At 32.3% G+C, this 14,143-nt stretch overlaps 1 protein-coding gene across 1 annotated transcript in view; it reads left to right on the top strand.

Moving 5' to 3' along the window:
• The window catches only part of LOC143223934 (uncharacterized), a 159,469-nt gene extending 145,689 nt beyond the window's left edge, over positions 1-13,780 (top strand). Inside the window, exons 16-18 of the mRNA XM_076452435.1 lie at positions 6,454-6,606; positions 11,637-11,703; positions 13,168-13,780. Coding sequence (XP_076308550.1) covers positions 6,454-6,606; positions 11,637-11,680 — 197 coding nt within the window. The 3' untranslated portion in view covers positions 11,681-11,703; positions 13,168-13,780. The remainder of the gene's footprint in view (positions 1-6,453; positions 6,607-11,636; positions 11,704-13,167) is intronic.
• The last annotated feature ends 363 nt before the right edge of the window (positions 13,781-14,143 follow it).

The raw sequence follows: 14,143 nt of genomic DNA, 5'->3' as shown, positions 1-14,143 counted from the left end.
TGGTGTTGTAGAATAGAATATCAACAATTGTAATATTTGGCTTTATAGGATAGAATATCAACAATTGTAATATTTGGTTTTATGGGATAGAATATCAACAATTGTAATATTTGGTGTGATAGGATAGAATATCAACAATTGTAATATTTGGTGTTATAGCATAGAATATCAACAATTGTAATATTTGGTTTTATAGGATAGAATATCAACAATAGTAATATTTGGTTTTATGGGATAGAATATCAACAATAGTAATATTTGGTGTGATAAAATAGAATATCAACAATTGTAATATTTGGTGTGATGGGATAGTCTATCTTGAATGAAACGAGCCGTTTTTGCATATAAATTTGGTGTTATTGAATAGAATATCAACAATAGTAATATTTGGTGTGATAAAATAGAATATCAACAATTGTAATATTTGGTGTGATGGGATAGTCTATCAACAATTGTAATATTTGGTGTGATGGGATAGTCTATCTTGAATGAAACGAGCCGTTTTTGCATATAAATTTGGTGTTATTCAATAGAATATCAACAATAGTAATATTTGGTGTGATAGGATAGAATATCAACAATTGTAATATTTGGTGTGATAGGATAGAATATCAACAATAGTAATATTTGGTGTGATAGGATAGAATATCAACAATAGTAATATTTGGTGTGATAGGATAGAATATCAACAATAGTAATATTTGGTGTGATAGCATAGAATATCAACAATTGTAATATTTGGTGTGATAGGATAGTCTATCTTTAATGAAACGAGCCGTAATATTATTTTTTTGCATATAAATTTGGTGTTATTGAATAGAATATCAACAATAGTAATATTTGGTGTGATAAAATAGAATATCAACAATTGTAATATTTGGTGTGATGGGATAGAATATCAACAATTGTAATATTTGGTGATATAGGATAGTCTATCTTGAATGAAACGAACGTTTTTGCATATAAATTTGGTGTTATTCAATAGAATATCAACAATAGTAATATTTGGTGTGATAAAATAGAATATCAACAATTGTAATATTTGGTGTGATAGGATAGAATATCAACAATAGTAATATTTGGTGTGATAGGATAGAATATCAACAATAGTAATATTTGGTGTGATAGGATAGATTATCAACAATAGTAATATTTGGTGTGATAGGATAGAATATCAACAATTGTAATATTTGGTGTGATGGGATAGTCTATCTTTAATGAAACGAGCCGTTTTTTTGCATATAAATTTGGTGTTATTGAATAGAATATCAACAATAGTAATATTTGGTGTGATAAAATAGAATATCAACAATTGTAATATTTGGTGTGATGGGATAGAATATCAACAATTGTAATATTTGGTGTGATGGGATAGTATCTTGAATGAAACGAGCCGTTTTGCATATAAATTTGGTGTTATTCAATAGAATATCAACAATAGTAATATTTGGTGTGATAAAATAGAATATCAACAATTGTAATATTTGGTGTGATAGGATAGAATATCAACAATAGTAATATTTGGTGTGATAGGATAGATTATCAACAATAGTAATATTTGGTGTGATAGGATAGAATATCAACAATAGTAATATTTGGTGTGATAGGATAGAATATCAACAATTGTAATATTTGGTGTGATAGGATAGTCTATCTTTAATGAAACGAGCCGTTTTTTGCATATAAATTTGGTGTTATTGAATAGAATATCAACAATAGTAATATTTGGTGTGATAAAATAGAATATCAACAATTGTAATATTTGGTGTGATGGGATAGAATATCAACAATTGTAATATTTGGTGTGATGGGATAGTCTATCTTGAATGAAACGAGCCGTTTTTGCATATAAATTTGGTGTTATTCAATAGAATATCAACAATAGTAATATTTGGTGTGATAAAATAGAATATCAACAATTGTAATATTTGGTGTGATAGGATAGAATATCAACAATAGTAATATTTGGTGTGATAGGAAAGAATATCAACAGTAGTAATATTTGGTGTGATGGGATAGATTATCAACAATAGTAATATTTGGTGTTGTAGAATAGAATATCAACAATTGTAATATTTGGCTTTATAGGAAAGAATATCAACAATTCTAATATTTGGTTTTATGGGATAGAATATCAACAATTGTAATATTTGGTGTGATAGGATAGAATATCAACAATTGTAATATTTGGTGTTATAGCATAGAATATCAACAATTGTAATATTTGGTTTTATAGGATAGAATATCAACAATAGTAATATTTGGTTTTATGGGATAGAATATCAACAATAGTAATATTTGGTGTGATAAAATAGAATATCAACAATTGTAATATTTGGTGTGATGGGATAGTCTATCTTTAATGAAACGAGCCGTTTTTGCATATAAATTTGGTGTTATTGAATAGAATATCAACAATAGTAATATTTGGTGTGATAAAATAGAATATCAACAATTGTAATATTTGGTGTGATGGGATAGAATATCAACAATTGTAATATTTGGTGTGATGGGATAGTCTATCTTGAATGAAACGAGCCGTTTTTGCATATAAATTTGGTGTTATTCAATAGAATATCAACAATAGTAATATTTGGTGTGATAAAATAGAATATCAACAATTGTAATATTTGGTGTGATAGGATAGATTATCAACAATAGTAATATTTGGTGTGATAGGATAGATTATCAACAATAGTAATATTTGGTGTGATAGGATAGATTATCAACAATAGTAATATTTGGTGTGATAGGATAGATTATCAACAATAGTAATATTTGGTGTGATAGGATAGAATATCAACAATTGTAATATTTGGTGTGATGGGATAGTCTATCTTTAATGAAACGAGCCGTTTTTGCATATAAATTTGGTGTTATTGAATAGAATATCAACAATAGTAATATTTGGTGTGATAAAATAGAATATCAACAATTGTAATATTTGGTGTGATGGGATAGTCTATCAACAATTGTAATATTTGGTGTGATGGGATAGTCTATCTTGAATGAAACGAGCCGTTTTTGCATATAAATTTGGTGTTATTCAATAGAATATCAACAATAGTAATATTTGGTGTGATAAAATAGAATATCAACAATTGTAATATTTGGTGTGATAGGATAGATTATCAACAATAGTAATATTTGGTGTGATAGGATAGATTATCAACAATAGTAATATTTGGTGTGATAGGATAGATTATCAACAATAGTAATATTTGGTGTGATAGGATAGAATATCAACAATTGTAATATTTGGTGTGATGGGATAGTCTATCTTTAATGAAACGAGCCGTTTTTTTGCATATAAATTTGGTGTTATTGAATAGAATATCAACAATAGTAATATTTGGTGTGATAAAATAGAATATCAACAATTGTAATATTTGGTGTGATGGGATAGTCTATCAACAATTGTAATATTTGGTGTGATGGGATAGTCTATCTTGAATGAAACGAGCCGTTTTTGCATATAAATTTGGTGTTATTCAATAGAATATCAACAATAGTAATATTTGGTGTGATAAAATAGAATATCAACAATTGTAATATTTGGTGTGATAGGATAGATTATCAACAATAGTAATATTTGGTGTGATAGGATAGATTATCAACAATAGTAATATTTGGTGTGATAGGATAGATTATCAACAATAGTAATATTTGGTGTGATAGGATAGAATATCAACAATTGTAATATTTGGTGTGATGGGATAGTCTATCTTTAATGAAACGAGCCGTTTTTGCATATAAATTTGGTGTTATTGAATAGAATATCAACAATAGTAATATTTGGTGTGATAAAATAGAATATCAACAATTGTAATATTTGGTGTGATGGGATAGTCTATCAACAATTGTAATATTTGGTGTGATGGGATAGTCTATCTTGAATGAAACGAGCCGTTTTTGCATATAAATTTGGTGTTATTCAATAGAATATCAACAATAGTAATATTTGGTGTGATAAAATAGAATATCAACAATTGTAATATTTGGTGTGATAGGATAGATTATCAACAATAGTAATATTTGGTGTGATAGGATAGATTATCAACAATAGTAATATTTGGTGTGATAGGATAGATTATCAACAATAGTAATATTTGGTGTGATAGGATAGAATATCAACAATTGTAATATTTGGTGTGATAGGATAGATTATCAACAATAGTAATATTTGGTGTTGTAGAATAGAATATCAACAATTTTAATATTTGGTTTAATAGAATAGAATATCAACAATAGTAATATTTGGTGTGATAGGATAGAATATCAACAATTGTAATATTTGGTGTTACAGAATAGAATATCAACAGTAGTGATACTTGGTGTGATAGGATAGAATATCAACAATTGTAATATTTGGTTTTATGGGATAGAATATCAACAATAGTAATATTTGGCTTTATAGGATAGAATATCAACAATTGTAATATTTGATGTTATAGAATAGAATATCAACAATTGTAATATTTGGTGTTACAGAATAGAATATCAACAGTAGTAATACTTGGTGTGATAGGATATAATATCAACAATTGTAATATTTGGTGTTACAGAATAGAATATCAACAGTAGTAATATTTGGTGTTATAGAATATAATATCAACAATAGTAATATTTGGTTTTATAGGATAGAATATCAACAATTGTAATATCTGGTTTTATAGGATAGAATTTCAACAATAGTAATATTTGGTTTTATGGGATAGAATATCAACAATTTAATATTTGGTGTTACAGAATAGAATATCAACAATAGTAATATTTGGTGTGATAGGATAGAATATCAACAATTGTAATATTTGGTGTGATAGGATAGAATATCAACAGTAGTAATATTTGGTGTGATAGGATAGAATATCAACAGTAGTAATATTTGGTGTGATATGATAGATTATCAACAATAGTAATATTTGGTGTTGTATTATAGAATATCAACAATTGTAATATTTGGCTTTATAGAATAGAATATCAACAATAGTAATATTTGGTGTAATAGGATAGAATATCTACAATTGTAATATTTGGTGTGATAGGATAGAATATCAACAGTAGTAATATTTGGCTTTATAGAATAGAATATCAACAATAGTAATATTTGGCTTTATAGAATAGAATATCAACAATAGTAATATTTGGTGTAATAGGATAGAATATCTACAATTGTAATATTTGGTGTGATAGGATAGAATATGAACAGTAGTAATATTTGGCTTTATAGAATAGAATATCAACAATTGTAATATTTGGCTTTATAGAATAGAATATCAACAATAGTAATATTTGGTGTAATAGGATAGAATATCAACAATTGTAATATTTGGTGTTACAGAATAGAATATCAACAGTAGTAATATTTGGTGTTATAGAATAGAATATCAACAATAGTAATATTTGGTTTTATAGGATAGAATATCAACAATTGTAATATCTGGTTTTATAGGATAGAATTTCAACAATTGTTATATTTGGTTTTATAGGATAGAATTTCAACAATTGTTATATTTGGTTTCATAGGATAGAATTTCAACAATTGTAATATTTGGTTTTATAGGATAGAATATCACCAATTGTAATATTTGGTGTTATAGAATAGAATATCAACAATAGTAATATTTGGTTTTATAGGATAGAATATCAACAATTGTAATATCTGGTTTTATAGGATAGAATTTCAACAATTGTTATATTTGGTTTTATAGAATAGAATTTCAACAATTGTAATATTTGGTTTTATAGGATAGAATATCAAGAATTGTAATATTTGGTTTTATAGTATAGAATATCAAGAATTGTAATATTTGGTGTGATGGGATAGTCTATCTTGAATGAGGTGTTATTCAACTGAAAAATTTTAATTTTCCATTAGCTATACAGTGATTACAGGGATATTTTTTAAAAGAAAAACTTAACATGAAAGAAGGCAGAGAAAACAACAAAAATGAAACTTAGTTGGTAAAAACAAAAGTTTGAAAAACTTTCATTACATCAATCAATAAAAATGGTCTTTTCATTCTTATGGTTTTGTTTTCTTATGATATTCACTCGTTACTTCATCAGTGGCTTAACGGAAACTATGAGAACTTATAATGTTAAAAATGTGGTTTCAGTACCCATTGTAAAAATAGTATAAAGTGCTTATTGCTTAGCTTTGTGCTCAACAACAAAGAAATCTCCACCCTTTATCTGTTATTTGTTAAAGTTATTTTAATTAAGATATCAAAACTTATCATGTGCCCCTATCGGTTCAGAGATGAATCTGAAGGCCTAAAACGCTAAAAACCAAATTGCAAACATTGATTTTAACTTATATTTTATATTTTACCAACTTGACTTTAATACACTTCAGCCATTTGTCATCTTTCCTAGCCTTTCTTAGTATGATTTTCAAATGTAGTTATAACATCTTTCTGTTAACAAAGAGTTTATAACTTTATCATACAGGTCTTTATTGCCAGTATCGCCAGTGTAGGAAGCTGTACCGACAGTTTTACTGTCTGAATGGAGGAACTTGTGGCATCAGAACAAACCACCATCGGTCTGCCGTGTGTACGTGTCCTCCTGGATATAGTGGAAAAAGATGCGAAAATATCGAAAGTAAATCTTCTTCGTAGATTACTGTTTTAAGATTTGTAATATATGGAGGATTAGATAATATTTGTTTCTTTGAAAAAGGATATTATTTTTTAATATTTTTCGTTCTGTTGCATAGAATATAATTTGCCATAGTTGATGACTTTAAAATATGTGTAACTGAACCGCATAATTACTGACTGTACGTTTGTTTTTCAATTCCGCGGAAAGCTACATGAAGACTATCTGCGCTAACCATTCCTAACTGAGCAGTGTAAGACTTGAGGGATGGCAGCTAGCCATCACCACCCACCGCCAACTCTTGCGCTACTATTTTACCAACGAATAGTGGGATTGACCGTTACATTATAACACCCCCACGGCTGAAAGGGCGACCATGTTTGATGCGACGGGGATTCGAACCCGCGACTCCCTGATTACGAGACGATAGCCTTAACCACCTGGACATGCCAGGCCCTTTCATTAGTTAATTGCACCAAACAAGTCTGACGGAGTTTCTTTGTACACTAACAGCACAATACCAGATGAGCTAGCCCAAGAGATGGTGATTTGTTTTACATAAGCACAGCTGTAACAGACCAGCTAAGTCTACAGATCTTGTTTTGTTGTACAATAAAAACAGCAATAGTAGACCAGCTAGGTTTACAGATGTGTTGTTGTAAATAAAAACTGCAATAGTAGACCAGCTAGGTCTACAGATGTTTTGTTTTAAATAAAATCTGCAACAGTAGACCAGCTAGGTGTACAGATGCTGCTTTATTGTAAATAAAAACTGCAATAGTAGACCAGCTAGGTTTACAGATGTTTTGTTGTAAAAAAAAATTCAATAGTAGACCAGCTAGGTCTACAAATGCTGCTTTGTTGTACAAAGAAAATAGCAGTACAAAACCAGTTGGATCGATGGACGTGGGTCGTTTGTAAAGCCATCAGGTTTTTCAATGTACTGTATGTATTACGTTGTTATACTCACATCAGTGAATCCATATTTACCTATACATTCTACCGCAACAAGAACCCTTGTGTTGCTGCCTTTTCTATTTGCCTTTACTCATAGTTACTCATAAAGGGTAGAATTCCTAAAACTCGTATTATTCGGTGACGAGTGGTTAAACGAGTGAGATATTTAACATCATATTTGCTCAGTGTATGTAATATGTGATGCCTCATTTCGTCTTTAATCACACACAGCAAACTGATAAGATTTCTATAATTATTTTCAGCTGATCACCTAAAGGTTTTAGCTCATGTTACCAACAAATAATGTTAGGTCATCCCTTAAGCAATGTCCGATTTGAGGTTCAAAAAATGAGAAAGGATTTCAAAGGCTTTTAATGTTATTTAATCAATAATGTATATTCGATTATTAATAATTACTTCCTGCCAACGATTCACAAGCTTCTGAATGTCACTTGTATAAAATTATTGTGGTTTGAAGGAAAATAATGTTGGAAGAGTAGTGTTGACATCTTCATGTGTTCCAAGCTCTTTTCCATCAAAATAGTTCTACAAACTTCTGAATAGATGATAATCATATGGGACAAGGTCTGGAGATTAAGGAAGATGTGGAAGTTTTTCCCAATCTAGCTCTTCAATATTTGCATATTTCATCCTTGCTGTATGGGGCCATGCATTATTCTGGTGTAACACAACACCTTTACAATTGATCAAAGCAGGACTATTTTCTTTCAGTTCATCGTTCAAGTGCTCTAACTGTTGAAAAAAGAAGTCTGATGTAATCATTACACTGAGTGGCAGCAACTAAAACTAGATCACACCAACAATATCCCAGCAAACGCTCAACAAGACTTTCCTAAAGGGGAGGTCCATTTTGGGCTGTGCTTTAGCCAATGTACAGTCATGTGAAAAGTTAAAACACCCTATGAAAGCCTGTGTAATTTTGTAACATTTTTGGATATATAGATATTTAATCTCAATTTTAACAATACTGAGAGATCATAGGAATATAACTAAACAATTAAAACTGAAGAAAAGACTAAATGTCATGCTACAAAAATGCATATTCTAACTGAGGAAAAAGTTAGGACACCCTACCCCCTAATAACTAGTGTTACCCCCTTTGGCTGAACTAACTGCAGTGAGACGCTTCTTGTAGCCATCTACCAGTCTCTGACATCGGTCTGAAGAAAGTTTGCCCCACCCATCAATGCAGAATTCTTTCAGCTTTGATATGTTTGAGGGGTTTCTTGCATGTACAGCTTGTTTCAAGTCACCCCACAGCATCTCAATGGGATTAAGATCTGGGCTTTGACTCTCCATTTCTTAGTTTTAAGCCAGTCCTTGGTGGATTTACTGGTATGTTTTTGGTCATTGTCGTGTTGCAGGGTCCAGTTCCGCTTCAGCTTTAAGTTTCTTACAGATGGTCTCACATGATCTTCAAGCACCCTCTGATACATTGTAGAATTCATGGTGGATTCTATGATTGTGAGCTGTTCAGGTCGTGCTGCAGCAAAGCAACCCCAAACCATGATACTTCTACCTCCATGCTTCACAGTTGGTATAAGGTTCTTTTCATGGAATGCTGTATTTGGTTTATGCCAAACATGTCCTCTGTTCCGGTGTCCAAATCATTCAGTTTTGGACTAATCTGCCCAAAGAACATTATTCCAGAAGTCCTGGTCTTTGTCTACATTCTCTCTGGCAAACTTCAGTCTGGCCTTGATGTTTCTCTTAGAGAGCAAAGGTTTCCTTCTTGCACACCTCCCATGCAAGTTAAGCTTGTGCAGTCTCTTTCTGATTGTAGAGGCATGCACTTTCACATCAACAGTAGCCAGAGCCTGCTGTAGGTCCCGTGATGACATGTTAGGGTGTTTGGAGACCTCTTTTAGCATCTTGCGGTTTGCTCTCGGGGTGAACTTGCTTGGATGACCAGATCTGGGCATGTTGGCAGTTGTTTTGAAAGCCCTCCACTTGTTGAATATTTTCCGGACAGTGGAATGACCAATTTCAAAATCTTTTGGGATCTTTTTAAATCCCTTACCAGAACCATAAGCTGCTAAAATTTTCTTTCTGAAGGCCTCAGACAGCTCTTTTGTTCTCACCATAATGCTCACTCTCACTTCAACAGTCAGGAGCACACCAAACTAAATGTCTGAGGTTTAAATAGGGCAACCCTCATTCAAAATGCTGAGCAACGATCTTCTAATCATGTGCACCTGGTGTGATACACCTGTGTGTGAGTTGAGCCATTTTAAGTGGAAATAAATGTGGGGAGTGTCCTAACTTTTTCCTCAGTTAGAATATACATTTTTCTAGAATTACATTTACAGAAAATCTTGAAAAGGTTTTTCTTCAGTTTTAATTGTTTAGTTATATTTCTATAATCTCTCAGTATTGTTAAAATTGATATTAAATATCTATATATCCAAAAATGTTACAAAAATACACAGGCTTTCATAGGGTGCTCTAACTTTTCCACATGACTGTACCTGCACTGAACCATTGTCTGCAGCGCTTAATATTTTTTAGACAGGTTAGTGACGTTCACGACAGTGTAGAAAAGTGCAAAAAAGAACCTCATACCAACTGTGAAGCATGGAGGTAGAAGTATCATGGTTTGGGGCTGCTTTGCTGCAGCAGGACCTGGACAGCTCACAATCATAGAATCCACCATGAATTCTACCATGTATCAGAGGGTGCTTGAGGATCATGTGAGACCATCTGTAAGAAAATTAAAGCTGAAGCGGAACTGGACCCTGCAACACGACAATGACCAAAAACATACCAGTAAATCCACCAAGGACTGGCTGAAAACTAAGAAATGGAGAGTCCTGGAATGGCCGAGTCAAAGCCCAGATCTTAATCCCATTGAGATGCTGTGGGGTGACTTGAAATGGGCTGTACATGCAAGAAACCCCTCAAACATCTCACAGCTGAAAGAATTCTGCGTTGAGGGGTGGGGCAAACTTTCTTCAGACCGATGTCAGAGACTGGTAGATGGCTACAAGAAGCGTCTCACTGCAGTTATTTCAGCCAAAGGGGGTAACACTAGTTATTAGGGGGTAGGGTGTCCTAACTTTTTTCTCAGTTAGAATATGCATTTTTGTAGCATGACATTTACAGAAGATCTTGAAAAGTCTTTTCTTCAGTTTTAATTGCTTTGTTATATTCCTATAATCTCTCAGTATTGTTGAAATTGATATTAAATATCTATATATCCAAAAATGTTACAAAAATACACAGGCTTTCATAGGGTGCTCTAACTTTTTCACATGACTGTACCTGCACTGAACCATTGTCTGCAGCGCTTAATATTTTTTAGACAGGTTAGTGACGTTCACGACAGTGTAGAAAAGTGCAAATGTCCACTCTTGCTCTAAGGTTGGCTTTTGTCAAACCACGAAGGACCCATTTCTTAAGTTTTGGCACCTTTCCAAGCTGTTGCAGATTACAGTGAACTGTTGAATGGGTTGAATTAAGCTTCTGTACTAGTTCTTTAATTGCTACAACACAATGTTCATCAAATGCAGCCAGCATCAAGTCAACTAAACGCAACAGGATGGCCAAAACATGCCACATCACTTAAGCTGTAGTCACCTGATCTGAACTTCTGATACCAGCTTTGACATTATCTTTTACTGAGAGACTCTGCATCATAAACACCTTGAATGTTTCATGTTGTTTCTACTGCACTGTTGCCTTGTTTAATCTCATAAAACATTATATGCCTAATGTGCTCTTCAGTCACATCCATCTTCATAAGGGTTTATTTGATTATTTATCTGAAAAAGTGGAGTTGGGTTAGTTTCTTTTATTTCTTTAAAATCATTAAAGCCTTCTACAAAGACAGAAATAAATTTTCGTACATTACTTATGGGATGACCTGATACATTAATATCATGAGATATAAAATTCCAGATGGTTGTGTGAAAATACAAACTAAATAAGCTCTCTGTAGATGAATATTTTCGTGCGAATTTTCCTTTGTTCTAGAATATTTGTGCGTGGCTACATAAGGAGTTGTTTTCACATGTTTTAAACCACTGTTAGGACTAAATTGTTTTTCCAATCTGTAGATAGTTCATCATCTCACATCACTCAACGAACGTACAAGCGGTGAAGATGTTGTAGAAGTATTCATGGGTAAGTTTAATAAATGTTTTTAAAGACAAGTTTGTTTGTCTCGATTTTGAATTTTGCGTAAAGCTACACGAAGGCTATCTGTGCTAGCCGTTCCCAATTTAGCAGTGTAAAACTAGAGGGAAGGCAGCTAGTCATTACCACCCACCGTTAACTCTTGGGCTATTCTTTTACCAACAACTAGTGGGATTGACCGTAACAATAACGCCCCTAGAGCTGAAAAGGCGAGCATGTTTGATATGACAGAAATCCGATTACGAGTCGAGCGCCTTAACCACCTGGCCATGCCAGGCCTTAAAGACAAGTATCAGCGTCTATATGTTGTTCAGAGTTAGTTTATTTGTAAAATTAAAGTATTAGTGTCAGGTAGGTGTAAACACACAATAGTAGTAATACTTTAGTGGGTGATTGTTGTTTGTTATGAAGCACAAAAGGCTATCTGTGCTCTGCCCATCAGAAGTATCAAAAGCCGAATTTTAGTTTTAAGTCCGCAGGCATAACGCTGTGTCACTAGAAACTTAGTGGGTGATTCATCTGCAGTATCGAATCTCTTTTTCAAGAAATGCAAAGACTTAGAAGAAAATTGTTCGAGATAATTGGGCACTTTTTCGCAGACGCTGTTTTGGTTGTACAGTAGAAACAACGACACCTGACCAGCCAAGATTTATTGTACAACTTGGTTTCGTGTAGATGGAGTTTTGTCGTGTAATAAGACCAACAACAAGAGGCCTTGTAAGATATTTTTCTCCAGACTGCACGACAGAACTGACTTTCTGTTCTTTATTATTCAGAAAAGAAAAAAATCTCTAAAATATTGTTTAGCTCTCTTCTGTAAGAGTAATAATATTACACGGCAATAATAGTAGCAAAACACACAGAACAAAAAATGTCTGTTCTCTTTAATCTGAATAACAAAAAATAAAAACTGTCCACCTTTACTCTTAACTGAAGCAAACATGTTAGACCGATATCTAACGTGACTTTTTGTGTAGGCGTGCACAAAAATTGTTAAAAACTGATAAGTTTTTTTTGTTCAATAACTTTGCACGTGACCTGTACTCGGGCCAAATTTGACATCGAATTGGAGGTTGCGAAGATCTATCAGTATACCAAATTTGAAAAAAAAAAAGTTTAAAAGTTAAATAAGATTTTCTATCAAATAAATTTTCCCTACTTTTTGGTGCGTAGAAAAAAAATCAAAATTGAAAATATCTCGTGTATTTCTTAACGGATTGCCTCGAAACTTGGTATATAAAGTAAAGGCCCAGAAAAACACATCCAGTGAAAGTTTGGATTACCTCAGTCCGAGCTACAGAAAGTGAATTATCGGTAATAACACACAGTGCCCCCTACAGGTTGTTTTGGCCACACGACAGCAGTGTGTCACTCTTATTTTCAGTCTCTAGTATGTATTAATACATCTAAATTTAAGTAATATTTCTTATATTCTTTTTAATGTTGTTTCAGTAGTTTCTACCGGAGGAGATTTTCTGGAAATGTTTATAGAAACCACTGAGGAACTAAAAAGCACATTTGAAAACCTCAGGGACTCAACATAGTCAGAAAACCATAGTTGTTGTTATAACCATGAACATTGTTAGACAGTACATTACGACCGTGGAGCTTCTCTCAAAGTGAATTATCGTTTTTGTTTCTTTTTCTTTAACCTTGCAATTTATGCAATATTACTTGGTATCAAATTTAGGAATCAAACTACTTACTTTAGTTATCGTTGTGTAAATGCACGGAGGACGTTGTTGAATAGGTTACCAAATAATTGTCTGGAATTCGTTAAACATCTGTTGCGATTTCGAGATCGAATGTAACAGCTATGCTGTCCTAATTGTAAAGTTTTATTGAACCGAATTACTCACGTCCTCGTGTTTATGATGCTAATCAGAAGAGAACATTGTCCAGTAAATACAATATTCCGCTTCCAAAGTTTTAAACAAACCTTATTTTTCATCCGTTCGATTTTAAGTTTTTCGTTTGTTTGTTGAACAACAATTACATCTTCAGACATGAAAACAGATCTGGTATTTTGTAAAGGCAGTTTTGTAAATAAAATGCTTATTTCAGTTACAGTATGTTTAATTATTATTTAACACAATGATAACAAAATTCTAATTAAAACGTGGTAATTCAACTTTACCAGCATATTACCTAAGCCTATAAGGTAATTAAAAAGCAATTTCAAGAAACCAGTGCTACGGCTAAACACGTGATGTCTAAATTGTTTCCTTATTCGTTCCAAAATATACTCTGACATATTTTGTTATTTTAGTCCCTGTGTTGCAGGTTGCAACGTAGAAGTAACAAATATGTTTTTGTTTAACACACAAATAAATGGTTGACATACTTATATTTCGAACAAACAGATATAGACTTCTCGATTTGTGAATATATAACTAAACATTTCTGGTTTTCGAAGCTCTTACATGGT

Source organism: Tachypleus tridentatus, chromosome 1 (assembly GCF_004210375.1).
Source record: "Tachypleus tridentatus isolate NWPU-2018 chromosome 1, ASM421037v1, whole genome shotgun sequence".
Classification (NCBI taxonomy): Eukaryota; Metazoa; Arthropoda; class Merostomata; order Xiphosura; family Limulidae; genus Tachypleus; species Tachypleus tridentatus.
This window is presented reverse-complemented; position numbering and strand designations above follow the sequence as displayed.